This window comes from Larimichthys crocea, chromosome XV, assembly GCF_000972845.2.
Source record: "Larimichthys crocea isolate SSNF chromosome XV, L_crocea_2.0, whole genome shotgun sequence".
Taxonomy (NCBI): domain Eukaryota; kingdom Metazoa; phylum Chordata; class Actinopteri; family Sciaenidae; genus Larimichthys; species Larimichthys crocea.
Genome location: NC_040025.1, coordinates 10,898,593 through 10,925,011, shown reverse-complemented (window position 1 = coordinate 10,925,011; position 26,419 = coordinate 10,898,593). Strand labels below are relative to the sequence as shown.

The following is a 26,419-nucleotide window of genomic DNA, read 5'->3' as shown; positions in this document are numbered from 1 at the left end:
AGAAAGCAGACATAAAAAAACATGATAGACTATCTTATATCTTTTTGTTGAAGTTGTTTGATCACATCAAGGCGTGGTGGTTTTGACTTTCGATCCTTAGACCGTGACAGAAGTGATTTAGATATCTCGTGGATTCAACTTTAACCAGTTGTACTCCAGATTTTACACATCAAAGCCTATTTATAGATCTATTGCATATGTGAAAAGCAGTTGTATTAAGCCTTCTGTGGCTTCAGAGAACGCTTCACAAAATTGAACTATTTGCCTCAGGTAATGTCACTTGAGTCCAAATCTGATGAGTAAGAACGGAGTGAGCTTACCGGACCTCCGTCTGTTCCTCGTCCCAGAAGCAGGGCTCCGCTTGGCTCTGCGGGGAATACACGGCAGTTCTATTTTTGACGGACGTCCCGAGCAGCCCAAGTCAGTCTGCCGAGAACAGCTTGAGATGGCCGGAAGACATGCATACATAGAATCCGGCTGATTTTCAAAATAAAACACCCCTGTGCAAACTGACAGTCATAAAAACAGCCATAAGGAAACAAACTGCGTAGTATATTTACACATTTAGAAACACCTAAACCAAGGAAAATGATCAAGCCTGAGCATGGAGGATAGACCAAAACAGCGTTGCGGTCGCTGCAAAGGTTTTTGGGGTGAGGCTTTATTACCATAATACATCTAATCCTCTAATCCATCTGCATCCTCTTGCAATACCAGTAAATACCTAAAAAGGTATGCGTGTCAAGAAAGTGCGGGTTCAAGCGCCTGTTTCCAGTCTGAGACCAATCTTATTGTAAAATGCATGGCATGACCGTTGTGTGGGAGAGAGAATGATTGACCTGGGGGAAGATGGCTAGCCAGGCACTCGAAGCATGTGCTCAAAAATGTGGACTTACCCTTCACTTTTTACTCCCTTGGCCCCCCTTTCCATTCCCTTCCCAAGAAACTCTGACATGTTTGTTGCACCCACAGTATTAGTCATGGAGCACTTTGGGAAGACAATCCGTGCAAGTTGTCAAAGAGTGTTTGTCTGTTGACTGAAGAGCCTCCTTCCACTTCCTACCCGTCCAATCACTTTGGATTAAACCCTGTGGAAATGTCAAAGGAGCTGCAGAGAGCAGATGGGCCTCACTCGTCAGGCCCTTTATGCAGCAGGGGCCCATGCAGAGGTTTAGTGTCAGATGTGGCAGTTTGTCAATTCACCCACAACTCCAAGCATAGGTTAGACACATAGGAAACTCTGTCTGTCTGTCTCTCACACAAACACACAAGGCTGCCACAGTTTTGTTGTCAAAAATCTCAAAGACATCTGTGTCTCATGTACCTGAGTGTGGAAAAAGAACATTTCTCCTGGGCTTGTTTTTTTCTCCTACTCTCCTTTCATCACCCTTCCACAGCACAAGAACATAACAACCCCTACCACCTTTTAAATCGTGTTGTGCTATCAGTTCGAACCAACATTTTGCCCTCTCAGAAATGAAGGATTAGTTCTTACACCTTTTATCCTGGCGTTTGGCCCTCCTAATATCCGCGTGTACGTGTGCAGACCTGATTTACTTTTACATTATCGAGGTGTTGTAACGGATCTGATTTAATACAAACCCACTCCAGAGATAGCAGCGGGTCAAGTAAAGGGGAGTGCTGGGCTTCTGCAGCTCAGCCGTCGTTGGTGCCTGGTAGTGCTTGGCGGGCTCCTTCTTTTCAGCCTGCTCTACCTAAAGAGAAGAGTATGTGTCAAGCTTTCATCCACTTAATGCCCTCTGCAGTTTACATTCCATTCCTGTTTAGTACACGCTGCTACTTCAAGTCTAAGCAGATATTGTTAGTCTTTAAGAGGGAGAGAGTAAAATAGAGGGTTAGGGAGGGATGGAGGTCAAGGAGGTTGGGAATTCATCTTGTGAAGGTTTTTCTACGAGTGCGCGTAAGCCGCTTGCTCCAAAGGTCACAACTCGTGTTCGAATCAGTTCGACTGGAATGAGCCTCTATACAGTGCGCTTTCGTCTTTCTATGTTTGCCTATCACACGCTCGAGTGGGGACTAAAAGTAGATAAGTTCTCATCTCTCTGGAGATGCTTTAAATGCTAAACCTTTGCAGCTGCTATCAGAAACGGCGTTATGTATTTTCATAAGAGAGCTTTTTCTCCTGTGAGATTCTTTGTCTGGTATGAGTTTGGACCAGCTTCTTATTCCCTGTAACGCATTGGCCATGCCTTTTAAGATGTTTCTCACAGATTGTCCTGCAGCTGCATCAGTGGGTTTATTAGCAGAGTGGGCGAATCGAGTCCCCTGAAGAATTCTTCTCACAGAGCCTCCTGACAGGCTTTGGCTGTCACAGAGATGTAACCAGGATGGGAATGCTGGTGTGTGTGTGGGTGTACAGTAGTGTCTGTTTGTTGGCAAATGTGTGCATGAGAGTGTGGGTGTGTGTTTGCATGTGCTACCACATGTTAGCGTGTATGTGTGTGTGTGTTTGTGGACACTTTCATTTTTTTTTTTTTTGTGTTTGTATGTTTGGAGGCTCATTCCAGCTAGTTTGGGATGTTTTGATCCGCCATCTGCAAACCATGTGGGCTTTATTGTGCTACTGGCTATATTTCAAAGCATGCTATAGTCTTTAAAGTCACTTTAAGTTCACCTGGTTTCTATAACTGAGTGTATTGATGAAACCAGGTGAACCATCACAGTCTCATTTATGTTTTGTCAAAGTTACCGTACCGCTCATATTGTAACGTAGATGCAAGAAACACCCATTCATTGGTGCATCACATTTCTGATCCTTTAATATCTCAAAGAAACTTGCCTGTAGAAAATCAAGACCAAAGTTACAGTATCTCTAACAAATCCCATGCATGCTTCTAACATATCCTCAAGGTTTTTTGATGAAGAAATCGCATGCAAAGGCTGTTTAGTAGCTAAATCTGAAGTTACTGGTTACTTAAAATGATAACTCCCATGATATTAAGTATTTTTTATTTGTTTTAATGAAATCCCACGTAAAGACCAAACCCAGGAACTAATAGATCTCACGAACAAGTTTCGCCTGAAACAGCTTACTCCTCAGTGCCGCAGAGCTCCATTTTTATCCAATAAAAACACATAAATGAGACACATCCTTCACACTTGGAGACACGCTCCTTCATTCCAGTGAATGTAAGAACTTTAGTTTCCTTTGAATCAGTCAGGCCTGCTGTTGCGAGGTACTTACCAGGGCGTTAAATCTGTGTGGAACTAGTCCCCAAAGATTACTTATGTTTAGGGTGCTGAAAGCTACAGTAGCACAAAAACAAAGTAACCAAATATGTGTGGCCATTTCTGATGATTCATGTCTGTAGTGAGAAAGAATGAGCCTGAAACCACATGAATACTCAACGATACATAGTCCGGCTTGCATTGCATTCACACTGCGAGCAACTTTGTAGAGACTTTGCAATGAGTGATCCAACATGTTGCATTTATGTAGCGGTGTAAAATATCTATGAAATTATTCACAAGATCAGTATTTCTGTTGTGTGAGGGAAAGGGAACTGAGTCCGTCTCCTGAAGGGGACAGGAGGTGCTCGTCAGTTGTGGTTGTGGGGATAATGGACACAGCCAATCTTAGGGCACTTTTGAAATATTTGTTCTTGTGGCCTTAAAAGTATCCTCAGTAAAAGCTGTGGAGAATTGGGAGGCTTTAAACGGCTGTAATCAGGTTTTTATCCATTTCGGAGGAACAAAGAAGCATGCAAATCTGATTGGCTGTTAATGGCCAGTAACCGTGAAATGAAATAAGTGAGCTTGTGATGTAAATGCGAATGCTGAGGAGAAGTGAAGATGACAGCACGTCTCAAGCTGCAAGATTCAACGACAGCTGACGGTGGTGTACACTCTGCGGATCTTAGCTCACTTATTTCAGTCCAACCAGATTTTCTCCAGCTTCTATCCTGTTGGTTATTAATTGTTCACGGCCCCAAAATACAGTTGTTTCTCTTGTTCCTGCTAAACCACAGCTGGGCAAACTTAAGGCCTGTGTCCACAGGCTTCTGTATGGTGTCACCTGTCACTCATTATTCATTGATTCTGTTGTTCCTTTTTTTTTTTTCGAGAGCTGCCACTACCGCTACCACTTCATCTCGCAGGGCAAACATTGCGCATTGTGAGCAGAGTAATTCATAAGTAAACAGTGGAATTCCTCATGGCTGGAATGCGCGTGCTCGTCTGCTCGTGTGTCGCAAGCGTGCGTGATATTTATGTGTATGCGTGTGAACATGTGTGTGGTTTCTGTTTTTCCGAGCGTATACCTGCTTGCCATATGTCCCACTGGGAATTTCAACAAGCTGCTAGAGCAAGGAGAGCTCCTGAGTCCACTGGGTGTGGTGGAGTTCACAGCCGGTCAAGACCTTTATCTTCAGGGAGAGATAACTCTAACACGACCAACGTGTCTGAACTCCCCCAGCTGAGGGTAAAGGTCACGGTAGCTTTTTGAACTAGAATCCAGTAACATGGCGAGAAAGCAAATTCATACGTGGTTCCCAACTCTTCTTAAGATGAGGCCAAACTTCAAATGGCGTCAAACAGGTGTAGCTTAACATGTTGACTTTAAAATAAGGTGCAAACATGGACTCGTCCATAAACGTCTCCTCTTTAAGTTTGTGGTGGTTTTTCGGGCTAGATGGCATCCAGCGTGTCCAGATGATACCCAAGGGAGTGGGAAGCAGGAGATGATCACACCAATGGTTGGCTGATCGGCACCGCTGAAAAGAATTTGGTTAGTCAGCAGTTTCCTTTTGAAAATGGCCCGGGACTGTTGTTGTAAGGGTGTTCAGTCATGGGGAGAGAGGATTTGAGAGGATAGATGTCGTTATTTATTAGTTGGAACCATTTAAATGGGAAAACTACCAGGACAGTTTGGTTGGAAATACGAACTGGCGGACCATGCCAACTGGAAATGCCAGGGGTGGCATCCTGCCAAAGTCGTATCTAAACTTATAGCCGGGGTCTGGGTAGTCTGGATGCTGAGATGGTGAGAGCAGAGATAATAAACCCACAGTGCGCTCCAGTTGGCCTGGCCCAGTGAACTTTATCGTGATGATCAGATACGAGAGTGGCTGGCTAAGCTCTGTGTCTCCTCCACTGAGAGTGTGTAAGGTGTGTTGAGAAAAATAAGAAGAGGGGTTCATGTGGCTGGTTTTATGAAGGATTCCCATTAATGTTGTGATAGAAATCTGCACTCATATAATCCTCTAGGATGTCCAGATACCATTATTCAACACTGAGGCAATTACTTTTTATGCCATTCCCAAAACAAAACTTTTCCATCGCGAGGAATATGAACTTGGTTGGATTTTAACAGCTTTGGGATCGACTCAAAAACAGTTATGAGTCCCAAAAAGATGAATCCTAATCACTGTGGTGATTCAGATATTCATGTTCCCTCCGCAGGGTGAATTTTAATAACTTTGGTGATTCATTTAGTGCCATTATCAGATACAAGTCAGAACAAATACTTTGTTTTAGGACAAAATACTTGCAAAAAACTATCATTCCCATCAGCTTCAACTGTACTATTACTATCGTTTTAATGCTAAACAGCAAATTGCTTTGTGCTGTTGATATATAAAACATATTAAGATTTAATTTGCAGCTTTCACGCTGTGTATTGCTCTGAGTTTAAAGCTATATGAAACTTTACCTGACTGTGGCCCGAGGCCAGGCGTTGCATTTTCTAGTTTCAACCCCCCTCATCCTACAGTTACACCTCTGCTGTTGTTCCATTCACATAACATGTTGAATGACATGATTGCAGATTGTCTCGTGAAGCGCTGCATTTGTTCGAGGTGTTTTTACTGCTGCCTCTGGTGACATAATGTTTCCGTGATCGACTTCTTCCTAATTCCAGAATGAAGCGACACTTGTAAAGGACTAGTCGTGGTATGCTGGATATATATATATATTTTTTTTTTTACCCTGGGGGTACAGAGTTTAAAGCATACTTAAACGGATTTGTGTCATTCTGATGTCAGCTTCCCCTCCGGCAGTTTTGTGTCAGTGTGCATGTTTGCTTTTACTCGTCAATATGCATATGTGGGTCAATGCAGTCAGCTGTTGCGTCTTCCACGATGAAGATTAGAAATGCTTACAAAAGCAAAAAATTATTTTCTTTGGACATTTGTGCAGTGAATGAACGATCTACATGCACGCTGGTGTCATGAACTTTTATCTGCATGCGACTCTTGAGGAGGCTTCTAAGAGATAATAAATGGTAAAAGTAAACACATCACAATGCCCTGTTTCCTGTCTTAGCTTTTGTTTGCTCTCCACCCTTCCAGGGTCCATGTATAGCACTGGGTGTAACCCTCTCTCTCAGTGAAGACTTCAACCCCTATAAATCTCTCTTGTGTTTGCTGCAGGTGACTGAGGCCTCCAAGGTGTGGGGGGAGGTCCCTCTGCCAGAAGACTTGGAGGCGGAGAAAGACGTCAAGGCGTCGCTCTTGCTGGACGACGACGAGGACTTCGCTGCTGATGAAGCTTCAGGAGGTGGGCTCCATGGAGGCTGATTGACCACAAACCGCAGCAACAGCTGCCCTTAATTCATGGGACATGTTTTTCATTACGCATTCCTTAGATTGTAAACCCATCCCAAAACTGGAAATATAGGAATGCTGCTCAGGGATACAGAATGAAACACTTATTTTGATGATTTCGTCCAACACATGAGCACTTACTCGCAGAGGAGCAATCTAGTGCCCCTGCAGATTTTATTTAGATTTCATATTCTACTTATGAGTGCAGCTAAGCATGTGATTCTGTCTGGCACATGACATATTATGATATTCCTTCTGTTTCTGCCTCCAAAGATCTGCCCAGCGGAGAAGACGATGGCAGTGCACCGTGGACATCCACAACAAGTAAGGGAACGGAAAATCTATCTACCAATTCTCCGACAGATTTTCTGTCTTTATGTGCGGTAGATCACTAAAGTGCCCTCATCTGTGACTACAGAGTGTGTGTGTGTGTGTGTGGATGATATCTGCCTGTGCCTGAATGATGATGCCTTCACGTCCTGCGCCCTCTCCTCCCTCCTCGCCAGGTTGCCAAGAGTCTGGTCATAACACGAGGCTTCAGCTTTGTCTTTGAGACATAAACATCTCCTCTCCTCTTTCATCTTTTTAACCGGCGGCAGAGGTGACAGCACAATAAGACACATGAAAGCGCGCAGAACAATAAAAGCTTCAGCAGGGCACCTCTGTTTTGCGTTCCATTCGCTAATGCACTTTCTGCAGCCCGCCCCACACACACACACACACACACACACACACACACACCTCCCCTTATTTTCTGGAGACCTGAAAAGTATTTATATGCAGGCATCCCACTCTATCACGTCGCACAGTAGGCGGGGGAAACATATTTAAATAACGTATTAAACTATGCACGAAGGGGTCTAACCCTTTAATCATGCTTGCGGTTATGCTGCTGCCTGTTACGCTTCCGTTCTTGGTCCATTTGTCTTGTTTTTGCCATCATTAGATCACTTTTTATTGCAGGCAGCAAAAGAGTTACTGTCGGTTGACTTTTTTCACTGGATATGTCTGCACACACTGCTTGGCCCTGGCCACCGAGGATGCCATAAAAGTTTCAACTGGTAATAGTTTATCTGATTTTTACTCATGTCCCATGTACATAGCACCTGCACAACAGCTACCAAGGTGTTGTTAAGTGATACTATAGCAGAGGGGTCCAGACTAACGGGATGGGAGTTGTATTTCTGCTTTACACAATGGGGTTAACTGATTTTAATTTATAGTTCTGATTTCACCTGTTGTTATTGTTAGGTTTATTGATTATCGCATTGACTCTTTCTTGCTGTCCGACGACTCACAGAGTTTGGGGTAGAGTGCCAAAGGCAATGCACAGGCCATCAAGACCAACCAAGATAACCCCACACCGAGTGCACCATTACCACATTTCTTATGCTGTGAAGAGAAAGAGTGGGAGAAGTAAAGGGAAGGAAAGGAAAACAGGGTGTATTAAATCCTTGGTGTTGTTGTACTAAGGTTGTTGAGTATTCTCTGTAGACATTTGCTTCGAGGACGGTCAGGTTGAACTGTGGGTGAAAGATAAAGATGGTTCTAGGTAAGTGATTAGAAATAAGAGTTTAAGTGACAAGGGGTCCAGATGGTTGGGTTAGGGAAGACTGTATATCCGAAGTAAGGTATTGGAGGTCAGAGATCAGGGTTCAAGTGGTTTAGGCAAGGTGTCTGGATGGTTAGGGTCAGGATAGTTTATATCGGGGAGGACGGTATGTCCAAAGTAAGGTATTACGTTAGGGTTAGATGGATGTGAATTCACTTTATGTCAAGCTGACCAATCACAGCTCTTGCGGCCCCCCATGCACTATCCTGTTAATCCACTTTACAAAAGCAGACAACATCCAGACATGTCACGCCGTTCTCCCTTCTTATTAAAGACAAAGGTCCGATAATGGCTGCTGCTTCTTATTCTGTCCTTGGTGCCAGACACTGGCACTGAGGTTAGTCGAGCTGATTACATCATGACAGAATAATTGTTTTGGTAGCAGCATTATGAGCTGACATCAGAGCATCATGTGCTTCACTCAGAAATAGCACTGCCCTGAGGCCTCACCTAGTGTAGGTGGTTAAAGGGGCCAGAGGAGCTTTTAATACCATTGGCGTTAATGTGGTGTTAGTGTTGACAGCATGTGATTGTGACATAAATAAATAAGGTTTAACTGAAGGTTGAGTTTGTTTTTTAAGGCAAAGTATCGACAAGGAATGATTGACTGAGGCATACTTCTCGTAAACACAACTTTGCAGATCATTTCAGTTGGTAATTTCACTTTGGTAGATGCAAATGTACAAAAATAAAATACAAGTCGTTGTTCTTTGTCGACAGCACAGGATGGACATATTTTCTGTTAATGTGCTCACATGAGCCTACAAACATTCCTCATTACTCTGGTTTATTACTTCTCTTTCCATAAACTTGTCGGCTTTTGTAACCACATAAAGGTCAGTGTTGCTTTAATGTGGCAATTAAATAGTTTGAGGCTGAGATTATGCAGTACTTTATTTAATATGTATCTCAAAGGTGGCTAGACACATGAATTTAGTTCAGCGTGATCATGATGCTATGATTGGACAAGCCAGCCTTTTTCTTTATATAGATCTGAGTACGACAGCAATGGGAAGGAAATTCGGTTTCCTGTACTGAATGCTGAATACTTTTCTAAGTGTCTCTGTCCTGTCGGCTGTCCAGACTGTTCACCCAGACCTCTGCCTTCCTTCCCTCTCCGCTACTTTAAAGTGGGAAACCTAGGTGGTACATTTGCACCCATTATGCCTTGTATCCTGTTGTGGTAAAAATTTGCCGATGGTTAAGGAATTCCCATTTCCTGATGTCTCAGCCTCGTACGTTGCCATTGAAGCTGAGAAAAAAACATCTGGAACCTAAATAGTTGAGCTGGGATGAGGTTATTTTGGACCTCTTTTGTCCATTGTTGTCCTTTGGTCCCCTCTAATCACAGTCTGCAATCTTCTCCGGAGATATGGAAGTTGCGTCCCATGTCCTCCTAACCTCTCGTCTTGACCTAAAACGCTCAGATCCCCAAAGAGATTTCTGGGAGACAAAATTAAGCTTATCTCATCTGTGAGAGCTTTTCCTTGTTCCACAGGCTCCATTACAGTTGTTCCCATTGCTCCAAGGGTATTAGCCACTGTTTAGAAACCAAAGAAACAAAGGTTACCACGCTAACTAAGGATAAGTTGGTGAGGGTCTGCTGGGGTTAGGTTCTTCCCAGTGCTAATTTTGGATGACAAGCTTGAGAATTCATATCTACAGATTAGTGGATCCCAAAGTGGACGACACGGCACCCTGCTGTGAAGACAAGATTGGTCTATCTGTTTATTTAAGGTCTGTTTTTAATGTTTCACTCAAGCAACCTCCGTGACTGGGAAATGAAGCCAATGCGGAAGTGCCAAAAATGGATATTTCGGAACATTTCAACCTCCACAAGCCCCCCATATTAAAATGTCCAACTTCACAGCAGAAATAAACATGTTCACAGCTCTTATTCGAGCACCCGGGCGTCAATCGACCCACCTTAGGTCCGCCAATGATCCAAAGCTGATATTTAGATTAGTCAGGAGGTTGAAGAGGCAACATGGCCAACACCAGCTTCAAAACGGCGCTTCGGAAACCAATGGGTGACGCCACTAATGTGCTGTCCATTCCTTATAATGTCACTGCACAAAATCACTGTTATTGGCTCATGGTTGCCAGTTGTCATAGTAACGCAACACTGTTTGCATGCTCATTAGTCTTCCAGATGCGCAGCAGTCAGAAATTGCGACTTTCAGAGCAAGTCATGGACAATTAGTCAAAGTAAACAAACCTCAAAGAAATGCTGAAACGTATCGGTCTTCAACACGAGCCTGTCAGCCAAAGGAACTTTATCATGAACAGAAATCATTTCAGCATTAAACACTGCGTATGTGAACCCGGACTAGACTAAATGTTTAAATTTAGATCACCTGTCGCAACGAAAAGATCATTAACTGTACTGCTTTTCAAATAAACTTTAGTGAACTCAGTGCTCTGTGACACGTTGATATGAGATTAAACGTGTGTCGCTCTGAGTTTCTCAGCTGAACTCAAGGATGGTCAGATAGATGTGTTCCGTGTTTCGTCTTCAGGGACGTTTGGCTTCAATTTGAGGGTCGAGCTGTCCTTGATCCGCAGGGACTCCAGTAAAAAGGCTGACTCACAGACAGGTCGCTGCAATCTGCTGTAGCCTCAGCTGGTTCAATCACACCAATTGTCGGTTGGGTCTGCCTGCTGAAAAAACATAATCCAGGTTCATATTGTTCCGTTATCTCTAGAGGTGATGAACAGATGTTGCAGCATAAGTGGACAATACATCAGGGTAATGCAGCCTGTCTGTCAGTTTGGCCTGGGCAACGAGACAGGCTGCGGCCAGGCCACCCACTCAGTACTTCTGAGCAGTTTGTGAGATGTGTGTGTTTCGTTGGCACTGCCTCTGTGTGTGTGTGTGTGTGTGTGTGTGTCCCTGTGTGTCATACACTCTTGGGTAGTTACACTGGAGGACGAACGCTGGCAGCTGCAGCAGTTATTTTGGTGAGGTCTTTGTTGTTGCACTGGTGGGGGCCCTCAAGGTGGTCACACAAACACACACACATACACACACACACACACACACACACACACACACACACACACACACACACACACACACACACTGACCCTACAGTACAGGAGAAACTTGTCTCACGTTATAATCAGATGTCTCAATCCCTTTTGTAGCCGAGGCAGACAAAACACAAGGGCCGCGCTGTCAACATGTTTGTTAGTCGCTGATAAAAGCGTCCATTCTCAAACAGTTAATTGTCAGTGTGACTGTGTACAATGCACTCCAGTGAGCTTTGTTCTGTGAGACTACTGACGATTGGTCTAAGTCACTGACATGAGCTTTATTGCTGCACCGAGCCCCATGATGCTGCACTCTGTTGTACCAAATAACAAATGCGTTGCCTTGGAGAGCTGGGTTGCACTGTTCCGCTTTAGGAAAGAGATGTTGAGGGTTTCGTTGAAAGAGAGAGCGCGTGCAGCTATTTGGATGATCCCTTCTTTTTTTTTCCTCGCAACAGCGTCAAGGGCAAGCTTGTAACCGATACGTGTGTTTATTTTTGTTGACCGGCATGATAATCTATGCAGCAACAGAGCAGAATACCTCAAATTGGACTAAGAGGAAAATGGTTTGTTGTGTCACAAAACAAATACTGAATTAGAACTTGTGGTTTTTGGTGTGGTATTCAGTTGTCCTGTATTTTCCCCAGATCCGAGAGTTTGTTTGATTTGATCAGTATCCATGTCAAATAATGCCTATCCTGGGATTTCCTAAACTGTTAAGTATTTCTCTGTAGGATAATACATTCAGTACATGTTCATACTTATGATGTCACTATTAATTCCACTCCTAAAGGTCTATATCTGCAAAGTTTCTTTGTTTCGGTCAGTGATCATGGTCAGCACATAAAAGCCGCCTTCTGTCTGATTCTCACTCCCATTCTGACTCCGACAAGGATCACAACAGATCTGGAGCCTTTTGAAGTAGCGGATATTTCATTAGCTTTAATTAGTCTTGGTCAGTATTCATGGGGGAGACCTCAGTTGGTTTGGGTAGGGCGGGTTTTCTGTCAACTGTTTCCTGCTTGGACTTTAAATAGTTTTGCAGAGTTCACAGCATTTAGAACATTCAACTTCTGGAACTTAGTTTACCTGCTTTTCACCTGACTGCAGCAGTTTGACCAAGTTTTTCTACGTGCCAAAACGACAGCAACGATGCATCAGAAGTCATATGTGTTTTTTTTTTTTGTATGTGCAGCTGTAAAACAGTTGGATCCAGAACACTCACTTGATAATGAAGGAGCTGTTGTTTGCTGCTGTCTGTAGAGGTTTATGGAATGGACTGTCTGGATCGGAGTATGAAGTTTTATCGTCAGCGCAGTGCTGGAGAAAGAGAAAATTAATCATAAAGTCTTTATTTATAACACAACAAATATAGTCAGAGAACACAAACTCATAAAGTCATGTTATAAAATCAACATTTTGCACAAGGGCCCCCCTCTCTAAAAAACCCACCCGCGTTTCCTCAGTTGACATTTCAGAGCATGTCCCACGGGGGAACTGCATCCAATGGAAGAACGAATGAGTCATCACGAAGCAAAAGATGGTCATTGTTGCCCGTGCCAGTGCAAAGGGCTTAACTTTTTTTTTTTTGTTGTTTAAAAAAATGTCATAATGGTGCTCAGTTCTTTCCATTTAGGAGGGGAAAAAACAGGAAGCGGCTCCTCCCCTGTGGCGCAGGGGTGCAAAGAAATGTGAAGATGCATGTGTTTGGTTTGTTAGGATATCCTCTTTTGTTCTGTCGGGGTGAAGAGGAGTCATGGCACACTGACGCTGTTATGCGAGCAGACTTCCTTTGGTGTTTCCAGACAGACACTGCTGCTTGGACTCATTAGTAAACAAAAAACCAAGGATCCATTGTCCCATCGAGCGCGACTATTTGCATGTGGATGGTAATGATTAGTGGGACGGTTGATAATACTAAACAGAGTTGACGTTTCAAGCTCCCCATAAAATTGCGCTGACAACTTTACTTTCATGTCTTTCTCTCTTGGCTGTTTTTCTTTTCTGATGTTTGAAGAGTTGTATTCAAATCTATTGTATATATTTTCTTTTAACTCTGACCAGCTTTCTGATTTCCTGTTTCTGACCATTGAATTCAACTCTGATTGACCTACTTCTGATTGTCACTTTCTATTTTCTCTCCTCGCTCCCAATCATTTCCTTTTCTAACTTTCCTGAAACTTAAACCTCTCTGCACCTGCCTGGCTAACTTCTCCCTGGTCCTTGTGTCTTGTGCTTTTCTTGTTTGATACTTGGTCTCTGGCTCCTGTTTTTGTCCCGTCCGACCTCTGCGCCACGTCTCTCTCTCCCCCACCTCCCCTGTCTCTTGCTCCTTGCTCCTCGCCTCTCATTGCCTGCCATAGCACAGTCCTTGGATTCTTCATATATGAGGAACATACAGAGCCCAGTCGAACCGGACTACTGTAAGTCCTCAAGCACTACTTTTCTGTTGTTGTTTTTTAATGCTGCGGTTTCTCTCCTCTCTTGTCTTTGGCACACACTCCTGTCACCTGCTCCCCTCAGTTATGCACTCTCATTTCCAAGCACACTCTCAGATAACATTCCAAGGAAGACTCGGCTCTGTCATGCAGTGTTTGAGCCACGGCAAGTCTGTTTTTCCAAGTGTCATGCAGGCGTCTCCCACTGTTTTCTGATGCCAGTGGAAAATGATGGGGTTATTCCATCGAGTAATACTGTAGCTCATCGCACTCGAGTGACAGCGCTTGCATTTCCAGCTGAGAACATCCCCGTGAAGACATGTTGTAATTACACACAGTGTTCATCATTGCGGACAGCCAAATACTTACACAAATCTGTTCCACAGTTTAAATTGAAAAGTGCTTTTTGTAATTTTAACCTCATGCACATTGCTCATCCCAATGATCTGAACCATCTGTTTGACAGAATCGCTACAACATGAGTATATGAAGTTTATTTTTAATATTATTAATGCACAGTGGTGGTTTTTGGTGCAAGCCGTGGGAGAGCACAATGGGTCAAACTAAATAGTGAAGCCAGAAGTCATTCCCGAAGAGTTCCCCGGAGGACAATAAGTGGACTCGGAGACAGAGTTGTTTGGCTTGCCACCAGCATAAGGGTTAAGTAGCAGGGGTCCTGTCTACATAAGTTAAGCTGAGAAAGAGGCAGCTGGCATATGAATGTATTACTCTAGGAGAGATTTAGAAAGAAAGGGGAGGGAAGGAAAAAAGCGCACTTTATTAAAGATTTTTTTGACAGCGATGTGGTTTGGGCCTTGTTCTTATAGATTCTGCCTTTTCCTTCAGTCTCCCTCTAAACGGGTAGTGTTGGGCCGGTGCCGTGGGCGCTGCCTTGGGGGTTGAAGGTCAAACCCAATGCGGCTAGGCTTTAAAGGCCAGCCAGAGCCCACCGCTCAATCAAGTCTTTGTCTTCCGCATAGGCCTCCATGTGTTCAGAAGGGGCCCGTCGCACAAAGCCGCCACAGTTCCACTGAACAGCTTTAATAGCTAAATAAGTTTGTGAATTAAGAGGAATGCTCCTTTTTTTTTTCCCCATCCCACTCGTCATGTCTGCGCTCTTGACAGTTTCATCACTCTTGATGGTAGCGATGCTTGACGAGGGGATTTCCCCCCCTCCGCTGGAAAACAGTGAGCGATGCACAGGAGAATGGGTCTCGGGGTAAAAGAGCCGCTCGTTAGCAGCATGGGGCACAACCCGGCGCTCTAATCAAAGGATCTCAGGCGGCGGCAGCCTCGCACTCGCCAGTCTGTAACGTCAAAGCGGCGAGCTCAGAGAGAGCTGGGGCTGCTGTTGACCTGGCGGCGAGTACCCACTCAAGTGATTAGATTATATGCGGGTCAAATGAGGCGCTTTGATGACCAACTTTGATGTTGCCTTGTCTTTTGGTTCCACATTCAGGCCTAACAATCATTCCTATAAGTCTGACAGTAACATTCTGCGAAGCAGGCACTCCCCGGCACCCTGCCAGGCTGCCGCGAAAGCCTTACAGTTCTGTCGTTACATGTTCACCTCTCTGGGTGTTTTCATAAGCAGCGCTCGGTTTACTTTGTCATAAATGAGGCTTTTCCTCACCAGGAACTGGGTGTCTTGTTATGCCAGTGGTTGTGTTTAAGGGAGGAGAATTTAACAGTGTTTAGAGAGAGAGCGGCTGTATACCAGCCAACGCTCAGGCAGCAAGTTTCCCCCGACAGGCCTTAAACACGGAGAACACACATCCACAGACACAAAATCTTTAACTTTTAATTTAGTAGCTGCTGGCAGGCATGATGAATGTCTTCTGTCAGTGTCCACATGTCTGGTGATTATCAAAGAAGAAGGCGAAAGGGAGGAAACGACACATCGGTATATTCTCTGCACACTGTATATACAGTGTGTGTGTGTGTCTGTGTGTGTGCAGATTTTATTGTTTTGCACATATTTGGGCATGTATGTTTGCCACTGGAGACTCAGCCGATGCCTACTTAGAACATGACTCTTTGTTTTTGGCATGGCAAGTAGCATGTGACTGCAAGAAACAGTACAAATATTGACTTCCTCCCTAAACTCACACTGCCAGTCTGAAATCAGAGGCTGGCAGGCACGTCCTAACAAAGTGTTGGCAGGAGTGTGAGAACCGGGCACCCCGTGGGTCTGGGCTATTTTAAGTTGCATCGGCTAAGCCAGTGACATTGGAATTATAATACAGCTTGCATTTTTGCTGATAATGAGTTACTCATATAGCTCTCTCTATAACTGGAGTGGAAAAATGAATTAGTTGAATCAATATTTTTGGCGTAGTTTGATGGAGGATTTGGACGCACAGCAAAGAACCACAAAGCTCAAAAGTCAACACAACTAAAGAAAGAGTTGATCCTATGAAACGCCAAGCTTTTTGAGCTGTGGCATGGAAAATGGCACTGATATGCAACGAGTGGAGTTTGTGTCACTGCTCGCTTACCAATGCGTTTAAATAAATCTGCGTGACATCGTGACTGTCCTAGCCCACATATGTGGCTGATGGGTGGAGTGCTAGGAGAGAAGACGAGAGACGAGCGATACAAAAAAGAAATGGAACTTTTTCCTCCATCGCTACATCACAGAGTGATTCGAGGTCAACATCAGGCACAGTGTAGCAACCATCTGGGTATTAAGGATACTTTAGCCAAGACACTAGACACAGTTAGGGTTGCAAAAGGGTGGTAAATTTCCAGAAACTTTCAATGGAAATATTCCAAATGGGAAACTTTTCGTGGGGATTATGTAAATGAATGGGAATTTATGGGAATTGGGGGTAATTTAGTAATTGCAGGTAAGGCATCATGATAAGATGAGCCTCATAAATGGTCAATGAAATGATGCGAACTGATCAGCTACTACATTTTCATGTGCTGTTTGCAAGTTAAACATTAATACCATACATCAAATATATTTACGCCGTAATATCATCAAAACTTCACTTACTTCACTTTATCTAGTCCACAGGGTCAAATGTGGCCTCAGTCTCAATAGCCCTGCAGTAAGCAGTGTGCTATGTGCATGAGAACGAGGAATAGGATCAAGTCAAGTGTACTTGCAGTCAAGATTATGCTAAAATATAACTATATTTAAGTTCCCTGTTAAGGGCCAACCTTCAGTTATGTAAATTCACAGTTTATTCCCCATAAATTCCTTTTAATTTCCATGTAAAGTTTCCAACTTAAAAATGAGAAAGACTGCTTCCAACTGAAAATTCCCATTATTTTGCACAGTAGATTTTAAATTAACCACTAACCACTGAATCAGTCAGAGTGCAGTTAGCTCAGTAGGTAGACCAGGTGCACCCCTGTGTACAAAGACACCACAGTGGCCCAGGGTTAGACTCCGACCTTGCAGCCCTTTGCTGCAGGTCACCCCCCTCTGTCTCTCCCTACTTTCCTGTCACTCTTCAGCTGTCTCTGTCAAATAAAGCTGAAAAAATATATTTAAAAAATAAAGTGAATCACCTCATGGAACTTCCCTGTTTCACCTGGCCCTCCCAAGCAAGTTTAAACAAATTGCACCTTCTGTATGACTCATGTCTGAGCCTTCCATCCTGCCAGCTGACCTATATGTTTAATGATCAGTCGGACCAGTTAACGTAGCCTCTCTGTACTGTAGACCTTTGATATCCTGCAGCCCCCCTCCTCTGCCTCCCTGCCTGATGTGTTTGACTTGCTACATGTCGAGGGAATGTTGAACCACCCCCTCTCCCTCCACAGTGGCTCACAGAGGATTTTCTTCTTCTTCCTCTGCAGCCGCTGGCTCAGTCGTGATGCTGACTCAAACTCCCACTCACCTTCCAACTCTCTGATATCATCCGTGTTCAATGGGGACGTCTGGTTTGCAAACTCGCGGCCTTGCCATCTTGGCTGATATCCACGTATCGTGTGTTTGCATTGATTAGATTTCACACAGTGTGCTCGGTTCTGTCTTTGCGACAAAGAGACTTTATCTGTCTGCCACTGTTTGTGAGTATGTCGGGTATGTCCATGACACATACAGAGAGGAAGCCTTGATACTGTAATTTCATGGTTATATTTGAGTATGTGGACAAGAGCGTGCATGTGTCAGAGTGTGTGTCTTGTTAGTGTGGTGCAGCGCTGCAGTGGTCGGTTTCAGCACAGACGCGACCACAAGTGAGATATGGAAATAGACGCCATAATTTGTATGCGGCTCTCATTTAAGCCACAGTCATGCTCTTCAGTTCTTACTTTGTGAATCATTTAACCAAAGGCTTTCCTAAGGGAAATACTTCCCCAAACAGTATCCAATATCACATTGTTTTTAATAAACTTAACAGCTTGAATCTGGCTTATAATATCTAAACCCGGCAACAGATGGGCATTAATGTCAAGCCTGTGGTCGTTGTCTGTTATTGTGTGGTTTAGCTGACAGATTCTCCTTCTCCTGCCTGTCTGTGTTTTCTAGTTTATTACAGAGCTCTCGTCAACTTCACCGACTCCTTGGTCTACAGCTCAGAGCTCGAGGACATCTTCTCGCCAGCCTTTAATGAGATCTCTGAAGCAGTGGTGGACACGGTATGTCCTGATCACACGGGATAAACTACTGAATAGTAGTACAGTGTGCTTAAAAGTTTCAGGCATGCTATTTATGACCTTTGTGTGTGAAAATAAAGCACTGGTATATTTCAATTTAACCGGGTCTGGTTTTCCTTCCACAGCTGGAGTCTGACTACAACAGGATTCCAGGTGTCCAGACAGTCAGCGTGGTCCTTATTAAGTAAGAACACACATCCTTAAATCACACCTACTGACACACAAAGTAGACAGCCTGCAGCTGTCTCTGCTTGTGCGTCTTACTCTGACCAGGTGATTCTTCTTCTGCTTTTTTTTTTTTCCCCAAACTGCTCGAGGCCAAACATGGAGGCCTGCAGTCTGTAATCCATCAGCAGTTAGAAAGCTTTCTTCTCGACAGCTTTCCTGTTTGAACACAGACCTCACCAGGCTCTTTTTTTTTTTTTTGTCTCGCCTCAGGAAGGTGATAAGAGACGACGGCGTGGACGTGTTCGTGGAGCTGGACGTGGGTTCTGACTACAACAACAATGACGAACAGATCCGCAGCGTGCTGTACAACGTGGTGAAGGAGGGCGCCATTGCTTCTTATGTCACGTCAGTCCAGGGGTTTCAGTTTAGGCGACTTGGGGAAGGTAAGAGCCCAACAAAGAGGAGCATCACTCGTCACAGCCGTGACTTTACTAACTCTGTTACACGAGAGTTCGCTGTATGTTTTACAGCAAATTAAGGTCCGCCTTAGCAGGAGGCAGTGTCCTTAACATTTCCCTCTGGTTTCTAGCTGAACCTCTTCCCCCCGTGGAGCCTATAGCAGTGCCAGGTTTGTACTGTGCCATGTCTGCTGCATGGTGACTGAGCCGACTGTACTGTAGAAACCGTAGGAAGACTGTAGTGTCTTTGGAAAGAACGGTCCAGCGTTTCTTTCTTCATGTTGTTGGAATCTTCACGATGGTCTTTACTTTGATGTTTACAAGCGAGCGGTCACGTGTTCTGAAGGATGTTTTGCATGGGAGCACTGATGTAAAGTAGATTTCAGAGTATGGTCCCTAAAGTAGCACACAGAGAGGATAATAAGGATCTTTGCATGGCATGAGTTTGATTAGGAATGCTGCCGTTCACTGTTAACTGTTCACTCCACAGGCATGGTGTCTGATAGGATAGAATGATGGTAACGTCATTACTCAGATGGTCAGGGTTCCCATCTGTCTATTTGTCTGTTCTAGTCTAGTCTAGTCTGTATTTGTCTTGTCGTGTCATGTCAGTATTTGTCTGTCAAGTCTGGTCTGGTTCGGTCTGGTCTAGTCAGTTCTTGTCTGTCTGTATTTGTCGTGTTGTGTCATGTCATGTCATGTCATGTCATGTCATAGCTGTCTGTATTTGTTGTGTCATGTCATGCCTTATCATGTCTGTCTGTATTTGTCTTGTCTTGTCTTGTCTTGTCTTGTCTTGTCATGTCATGTCATGTCATGTCATGTCATGTCTGTCTGTATTTGTCTTGTCTTGTCTTGTCTTGTCTTGTCTGTGTGTCTAATATAGTCTGTATTATTATTATTATTATTATTATTATTATTATTACTGTTATTATCAGTTATAATGGCTTAAAGATGGACTTAACATATTTTTGATTAAGCAGACACTTTGTTATAATTTCACCAAGTATTATTATTACAAGTACAGTAGAATTCAATGATAAGCAAATGTACATGGCTTGACAGCCGACTATTTATATGCAGCAGTATATCAAAACCCACTAAGTGTATCAGGTGTGTGTAGTCTGTATGTATGTGGTTAGACTGTGCATCTATCTGTATGCTGTATGTTTTTTGTGTTTCTATCTATCTGCAGTAAATATCAGTTAGTTTAAGCGCAGAGTGGATTTTACACCTGATGTATCAGGAGTCTCTCACCTCCCTTTGTTATATGTGTGCTGTGTAGTGCAGTGTGTTGGCCGTACTGTAGCCTTGGTGTGCATGTCTTTGATCCGTCATTCCCTTCCATCCCTCCTCGTCCCCCCCTCTTCATCTCTCATAGTAACCCCCAGCATCAGACCCTGCATGCCAGATGAGCACAGGTGTGGTGATGGGACATGTATCCTGATGGAATACCTGTGTGACAACAGACCAGACTGCAGAGACATGAGTGATGAGATCAATTGTGGTGAGTGGCTTCAGCTGTAACACGGTCGGCTATAGCATGGGATACTGGCTGGATGTGAGACGTGCTAACAGCTCTTTGTGACAGCTTTGTATGCTTTCTAAGTTTAACCAGAGATTTGTTTTAGAATTAAAACGGCCGCTTCCTCCAGTCCTCATCACCCCTCCCGCCATAACCACAACCACCACCACCACCACCACAACCTCTACCACCACCCCCAAGAAGCCTCCACGCCCCCCCGGCCCAAGTGGACCCTGCAGAGCGGATCAAGCCACATGTCAGAGCGGAGAGTGCATCTCCCGAGACTACATCTGCGACGGAGAGAAGGACTGCGCCGACGGAAGCGACGAGTTCAGATGTGGTAAGCTGACGCGGCCTCGTGAAGGTGCGCGATCTCGGACAACAGCATCAGTTCTAATTATCCTCCCATCTTCTCACAGGTACTCCATCTCCCTGCGAGCCCAATGAGTTCAAGTGTAAAAACGGCCGTTGTGCCCTCAAGCTTTGGCGCTGCGATGGGGACAACGACTGTGAGGACAACTCGGATGAAACAGACTGCCGTAAGTCTCTGTTTTCTTCATTGAAGGTCGTCTCTGAAGGAATAGGTTGACGTTTTGGGGACATAGCTATACGAGAAGATCAATACCAAGCTACCACTAGGACTAAAGACTGAAAAGGAAACAGATGCTTCCTGCCAATAAATATTTCCTGCACATAACCTCCATAAAACCTGTGAAACAACACGACGAGCTAATTTGTTTGAGTTCACATATTCATATTTAGTGCACAGATATGAGAGCGGCATCAATCCTCTCTTCTAATTGACCTTCATTTGATGTTACTGTTGATTAAAAGCTCTGCTAAATCTCTACAGCCACCAAGGGTCCCGATGACAGGTGTGCTCCTGAGCAGTTTGAATGCCTGAGCGATCGCACCTGCATCCCGGCGAGTTACCAGTGCGATGAAGAGCCAGACTGCCCCGACCGCTCCGATGAGTACGGCTGCAGTAAGTCTCGCACAGACAGCTGTCTGCAGCTCCTACAAGCTTCCTCTCCTACTCCATGCACATTTTTTTTTTCTCCCACATTTTTGCACTCTCTCTCACTCTCTTTTGCTTCTTTGACCCTCCTCTATGCTCACCCTCTGGGTTCTTTTGTACGCTGTGACTAATTTGCTGTGAGCCATGCTCTTTTCACACATGTGTCGAGCGAGACACTGAGCTTTTTGTGAAGCGTCTATCCCTGAGAACTGAAAAGGGAATTGTCCGTGCATAGCGAGAGAATTATGTTTCCTCTGACTTTCGGGGCATTCACTTGGATCGCCAAGTTCCAAGTCACATGCCAACCTTTTTGTACATGTGCATTAATTATGTGCTTAAATCAGCTCTCGTCTTCTTGACACTTTCCAGCTCCCCCCTCTGTGACGAGCCCGCCGGAGGAGTCCGTTCAGGCGGCGCGCGGGGCGACGGTGACATTCACCTGTCAGGCTGTCGGAGTGCCAACACCCATCATCACCTGGAGACTCAACTGGGGACACATTCCTGTCAGCAGCAGGTGGGTTTGATGGGACGTTCACCACCCCGCCCAATTCTTATTATCCGCACTGTAATTAAAACCCACAAATCAAATTAACTAAGTTTGACAAGATTATTTTATAAAAAAATTATGTCCAAATGCTTTTAATGTGTTGGGAATAGTTTTTTTTTTTTTTTTTTGGATGCTACTTTCAGAAAAACATGTTTTGCACTGTTTGGACAAGCTGTCTCCAACAAAACATCTGCATCTGCTGAAAGTTAGTGTTGCCTAATTGATCAGTGACAGCAGCAGCAGACCGTGAGGATTTGAAAACGATTCATTCCATCGGTTCGTCTTCTTCATGTGTTTCCCACCTGACATGGGAAGAGTGTTGAGGCCTCAGTATAACTGTTGACAGCCCTGTAAGATCAGCAGCGCTGACTCAAGATTGACTATCAACCTGTGATTTTAATTATTGAGATATTTATGGTGTGCTCCAACTCCAAAAAGTTGTGGTTTGGGGATGTGAATTCTGGGGCGTAGTCTGCTGTGTAAGTCGTTAGGCAACTTTATGGATTCAGATATATTTTACAGCGAGAGCCACGCCACAGCTGATCCCCCGTGTGCTATGTTTCTGTGTTTTTTACAGGATCTCCATGACCAGCGAGAACGGCCGAGGCACCCTTACCATTCGCGATGTGAAGGAGGCCGATCAGGGGGCGTACACCTGCGAAGCCATCAACGCTAAAGGCCTGGTGTTTGGCATCCCAGACGGAGTGCTTACTCTCACGTCTAATCCAAATCCAGGTACTGATGGCTCACATTTCATTAAAAAAAAACCACAACAAACTATATATTAATTGACGAAAGAGTTAGAGAGTTAGATAAATCCTTTCTTGTTCTCTGTAGGCAATTGTCCTGAAGGTCACTTCAGCGTGGAGGGCCGCTGTGTGTCCTGCTTCTGCGCTGGAATCACCAAGAACTGCAAAGCCACCGGTCGCTACCGCAACCAGATCAGCCTGCGATTTACCGAAGAGGAGGACTTCAAAGGTACCGAAGCCAGAGCAAATTTGTCGTCAAACTGAAACGCCTTTTAAAGGTTTGCGTAGTTGTAACGTTTAAAGCATGAATCTCTTGTTCTTATTTCCAGGAGTGAATGTCACCTACCCTTCCAGGCCAGGCACTCCTCCTCTCTCCTCCACCCAGCTCCTCATTAACCCCGAGATGAAGGAGTTCCAGCTCGTCGACCTGTCACGCCGTTTCCTCAACCTTGACTCCTACTGGATCTTGCCTCGCCACTTCCTGGGCAACAAGGTAGAGCATAAAAATATTTACAAATCTAATTCAAACGTAACTAATTATCACACTTAAACATTACAAATCTGTTTTTAGATTGACTCCTATGGAGGATCCCTGATGTACAACGTGCGGTACACGCTGGCCCGCGGTCTGTCTGAGGTCGTGGAGAAACCGGATGTGATACTGGTTGGAAATGGACGCAGGCTTGTGTACCGCAGAGGCAACACCACCCCTGCCCAAGTGGTCAACCAAAAGGAGATCAAATTCACTGAAGTAGGTCTTTGGTTAAAGAAATGTTCCTCTAGTAACGACAAGTGCAGAATCTGCACAATCCTGTGCTAAATCTGTGATGATTGCATGAAGTCCTGTCCAAAAATGTTGTAGCTGCTGTCTATAAATTCAAAGATGAGGACTAAAAATACACATTTAACACTAAAAAAACAAGATTTTGACGTTGTATTTGTATTTCAGGATAACTGGCAGCACTCCAACGGTCGCCCCGTGAGCAGGGAGGATCTGATGATGACGCTCGCCAACCTGGACAGCATCAACATCCGCACCATCTACGATAACCACATGGTCAGCGTGGCACTCAGTGACATCGTCATGGACATCACCTCCGTGGAGTTCAGCATTCTGGGCCATGCAAAGAGAGTCGAAGAGTGCAGGTAAGAAGGAAAAACCCCTCGAGTGAAGATCCCAGTGAAGATACTGTGGGGTTAAGTGATATCTTACAAGCTGTCAGGCAATCAAAGCAACCTGTTGGGACGTGTCCAAAAGTGGTGCACATTGATACAGTAATGTTCATATATGTAACATCCTTGGTCCAATTCCAGCCATTTGCACCTTATTCCCATCTCTCTCGCTTCAGAATCTCCACTTAAAAGTTTTTAAAAAATGTATACTTTGGCTGTGCTTGAGTCAGCTGTTTTTTATTTACAACATTAGGAAAGTTTTGAGTTATTGGAATTGAAACCGTGCTTGATGGGACCCATGTTTTATCATTCCCAGATGTCCTCCCGGGTATTCAGGCCTGTCCTGCGAGACGTGCTCCTCTGGTTTCGAGCGCGTCCCCGGTGGCTCTTATCTCGGAACCTGTGCTGGCTGTAACTGTAATGGACACGCCGGCGCATGTGATCCAATCAGCGGGCATTGCCTGGTAATAGCTAACGCCCCTTTTTCTTTCTGGCTGTCAATCACTTGCGATAAATCTAAATTTTGCACATAATCACCTCCTTATTCCTCCCTCCTTTTCTTGCCAAGAATAGATAAACACCACATTCAAGTATGTACTCTAAATATAGACCATAAGCTTAGAAACAGATCATCTGGCTCCCTTTAAAGGTAAACAAAACCCATATTGAGTTGTTTTTACATTAAACAGACAAGATATTACATGTTAATTAATATATTTAGAGGAACTCCTGGCTCTAGCTTCATATTTAGAGTACAGACATAAAACTGGCGTTGATCTTCTCATCTAATGAAAAAGAAGGAAAGTGAATAAGTATATTCCCATGTCAAACTATTCCTTTTCCTATTTTGAGTGGCATCCATGTTAGAGAATGACCAGTGTGTTCCCTCCGTGCCGCAGAGCTGCCAGCACAACACAGAGGGCCCTCAGTGTGGCAAGTGTCGCTCGGGCTACTTCGGTGACCCGAGCAGAGGTCGCCCCGACGACTGCAAGCCATGCCCCTGCCCGTACTATGAGACCTCACGGCGGTAAGGTCACAGACCACACACACATCTGCCAGTTTGCACATACCACACACATCAGCAGGGAATGAATGAATTAATGTTTCGCCGCACAGTTTTTTTTACGACCAAAAGCTGAGCTCATTCAGATATCTGAGCACTGCTTTATTCATTCAGCCTGCTACTCATTAACTCACTGTTGTATTTTTTTTTTTAATCTGTGGCTTTTTTTTTGTTTTTTTGTTGTAGGTTTTCCGACACCTGTTTCCTGGATGTTGACCAACAGCCAACATGCGATGCCTGCAGGCCCGGCTACACAGGAAGACGCTGTGAAAAGTGAGGAAACTGATAACATTATCGCCCGCCTTTAAGTCACAGTTTAAATAGTCTGGGGATGGCAATAATATAGCTTATAAAACATAATAGAGTGGGGATTTCCACGGACTCCCACGGCGCGTGGAGTAAAAGTCAGATGAAGGTCGAAAACAACCGGCAACGCTTTATGGAACAACCGACGACTGATGCAGAATGGGCTGTAACAAATGCATGCATGGTGTGTTTCATTTCAGGTGTGCTCCTGGTTACCAGGGCAACCCCCTCCTGCCTAATGGAAAATGTGTTCCCATCCGTGAGTATGCGCTCAACAATTGCACACGCAACATATTTGAAATTCTCATTTCGTGGCATGAAAATAACTGAAGCTGCACCTGCATCGTTTTTACCTGCTGTACTCTCCAGTCAGGCAGCGATACGACCACAAGGACGTCTGAACTCTGTGTAATGATTACCATAGGGTTGTTTTATTTTCCCTCTCTGCCTGGCGTTACAGTAGGCTGTAGTGTGTGGTCATGTCTCAGGTATGCAGAAGGGTTGGAACACTCCCAGGTGCACTTTCCTTTTTCCCCCCATATGTCATCTTCTTTTCCACTGCTCTCTTTCCTGCAGAAAGCTCCAAGTGTGATAACAGAGGGGTTATCACCTCCAACAGCAGACCGTGCAGCTGCAAGGTATTTTATGCAGCGTGGCTAAGTGAAATATTAGGATTTTATTACAACCATTTAGCGTGATCTGTTGTTAATTTGTGGTTCGAGAAGCAGCTACGTGTCCGTTTTTATTTAATCTTCCATGAAAGAAATCAGCAGATGGAATACATGTGTGTTTGTTTGTGTGTTTGTTTCCGCGCCTGTGCGCGCTAGAACAACGTGGCAGGCGCCTTGTGCGACGAGTGTAAACCCGGCTTCTTCCACCTCTCGGAGGCCAACCCCGAGGGCTGTCTGCGCTGTTTCTGTATGGGCGTCACTAAACAGTGTGCCAGCTCCACTTGGAATAGAGATCAGGTACCGGAGGTTGCCAAGCTACTAAATTTAAAAAGGATGGGGAGGGGGAGGGGAGGGTGAATAAGTTTGGTATCAAGGTTTGACTCAGTGTTTGTTCAGTCATGCTGTATCAGCAAATCTTTTCAGATGCTAAACACCGCGAAGCAAAGTGCAAACAGTGATTGTGCTCAAGTGGGATCACGTC

General features: G+C 44.5%; 1 protein-coding gene across 3 annotated transcripts in view; it reads left to right on the top strand.

Moving 5' to 3' along the window:
* Nucleotides 1-26,419, top strand: part of hspg2 (heparan sulfate proteoglycan 2) — an 84,934-nt gene that overhangs the window by 20,486 nt on the left and 38,029 nt on the right. For all 3 annotated transcript variants that reach the window (XM_027288655.1, XM_019273889.2, XM_027288656.1), the window contains exons 2-22: nt 6,390-6,516; nt 6,837-6,887; nt 18,133-18,242; nt 18,386-18,444; nt 18,699-18,871; nt 20,268-20,393; nt 20,518-20,751; nt 20,831-20,950; nt 21,265-21,396; nt 21,799-21,943; nt 22,554-22,711; nt 22,814-22,954; nt 23,055-23,218; nt 23,297-23,476; nt 23,675-23,871; nt 24,215-24,362; nt 24,798-24,925; nt 25,148-25,234; nt 25,468-25,526; nt 25,844-25,905; nt 26,095-26,235. In XM_027288655.1, coding sequence (XP_027144456.1) covers nt 6,390-6,516; nt 6,837-6,887; nt 18,133-18,242; nt 18,386-18,444; nt 18,699-18,871; nt 20,268-20,393; nt 20,518-20,751; nt 20,831-20,950; nt 21,265-21,396; nt 21,799-21,943; nt 22,554-22,711; nt 22,814-22,954; nt 23,055-23,218; nt 23,297-23,476; nt 23,675-23,871; nt 24,215-24,362; nt 24,798-24,925; nt 25,148-25,234; nt 25,468-25,526; nt 25,844-25,905; nt 26,095-26,235 — 2,742 coding nt within the window. The remainder of the gene's footprint in view (nt 1-6,389; nt 6,517-6,836; nt 6,888-18,132; nt 18,243-18,385; nt 18,445-18,698; nt 18,872-20,267; nt 20,394-20,517; nt 20,752-20,830; nt 20,951-21,264; nt 21,397-21,798; nt 21,944-22,553; nt 22,712-22,813; nt 22,955-23,054; nt 23,219-23,296; nt 23,477-23,674; nt 23,872-24,214; nt 24,363-24,797; nt 24,926-25,147; nt 25,235-25,467; nt 25,527-25,843; nt 25,906-26,094; nt 26,236-26,419) is intronic.